Source organism: Phytophthora infestans, genomic scaffold (genome assembly GCF_000142945.1).
Source record: "Phytophthora infestans T30-4 supercont1.4541 genomic scaffold, whole genome shotgun sequence".
NCBI lineage: Eukaryota > Oomycota > Peronosporomycetes > Peronosporales > Peronosporaceae > Phytophthora > Phytophthora infestans.
In genome coordinates, this window is record NW_003304139.1 from 1 (window position 1) to 1,056 (window position 1,056).

A 1,056-nucleotide genomic window follows, 5' to 3' on the forward strand; every position below is an offset into this window, starting at 1 on the left:
GGCCGAGCCGTACTTGGACCTGCGTCAGATCAGCTTCCGACTGAGTCGTGCTCTGGGCCAACCAGTGGTGCCATGCAGCTTCCGGTTCTCGAACCGTGTGGATCCTCAGGAACTCAATGGACTCAAAGCCAAGACGTTCGAGATGGTGCTGACCGAGCATCTGGCTACACGTGGCGAAGGTGCGAGCGACGTTGTCGTGCTCCCACTGTTTTTCGGGAACAGCTCGACGTTGACCGAGTTCTTGCCCAAGACGATGAATCAGGTATGGGACTCCGTCTCGTCAACGTCCGCTGCTCTCTCGGTCCGTATTGGTGGCTGTCTAGTGGACGGCCACGACACTCGTGTGGCTCAGATTTTACTGGAACGTATCCACGAAGCTGTGGACTTTGCGACGTTGCAGGAAGACGTGACGGTGCTTGTCGTGGATCACGGTACTCCGAGTCGTGACGTGCATGAGTCACGCGAGTTTGTAGCGAACGAACTGCGTGAGTTGCTGAAGACCAACCAGCGTGTGAAGCTCGTCGGTACTGCGTGTATGGAGCGTCGTGAAGGTGCCGAATACGACTTTAACGACCCTCTGCTGGCTGTAGCGCTGGATCACTACAACGTGACTAAGGGGATCGTTGTATGTGCCAAAATGTTCTTCTCCAATGGCCGTCACGCGGGCGAGAAAGGAGACATCGAAGAGATCATTAAGGACGTCCGTGCCAGACACACAGACGTGGACGTTCGCGTCACGGAGGCGCTTGGAACGCACGAGCTGTTGGCCGAGATCTTGCAAGATCGCTACCGTGCTGCGTTGTCCAAGGAGACGTCGGACTACACTCTCACACTGAGCAAGTAACGTCCGGAGTACCGGTATGCATTGCCTTTTCTTACGATTTAAGCTTCGGATGGGGCACGGCGTGACACTCGCGTAGCTACTCGCGTCACTTCTGCTTGGATTGTTCTCGGTAATTCTCCATGTTGACTGCGGGAAATGCTGATGGCTTTGACGAGAAGCAGGTTATCGGCTTCTGCACGCACCAGTTGACTCTTGAGTCTGGTTTTATCTGC

At 55.2% G+C, this 1,056-nt stretch overlaps 1 protein-coding gene across 1 annotated transcript; it reads left to right on the forward strand.

The window, feature by feature from the left end:
* Positions 1-253: 253 nt before the first annotated feature.
* On the forward strand, positions 254-844 carry PITG_22629 (uncharacterized protein; the record flags this gene model as incomplete). The annotated part of the gene is made up of 1 exon (XM_002909653.1): positions 254-844. The coding sequence occupies one exon, from the start codon at positions 254-256 to the stop codon at positions 842-844; it is 591 nt and encodes a 196-aa protein (XP_002909699.1).
* Between the last annotated feature and the right edge of the window lie 212 nt (positions 845-1,056).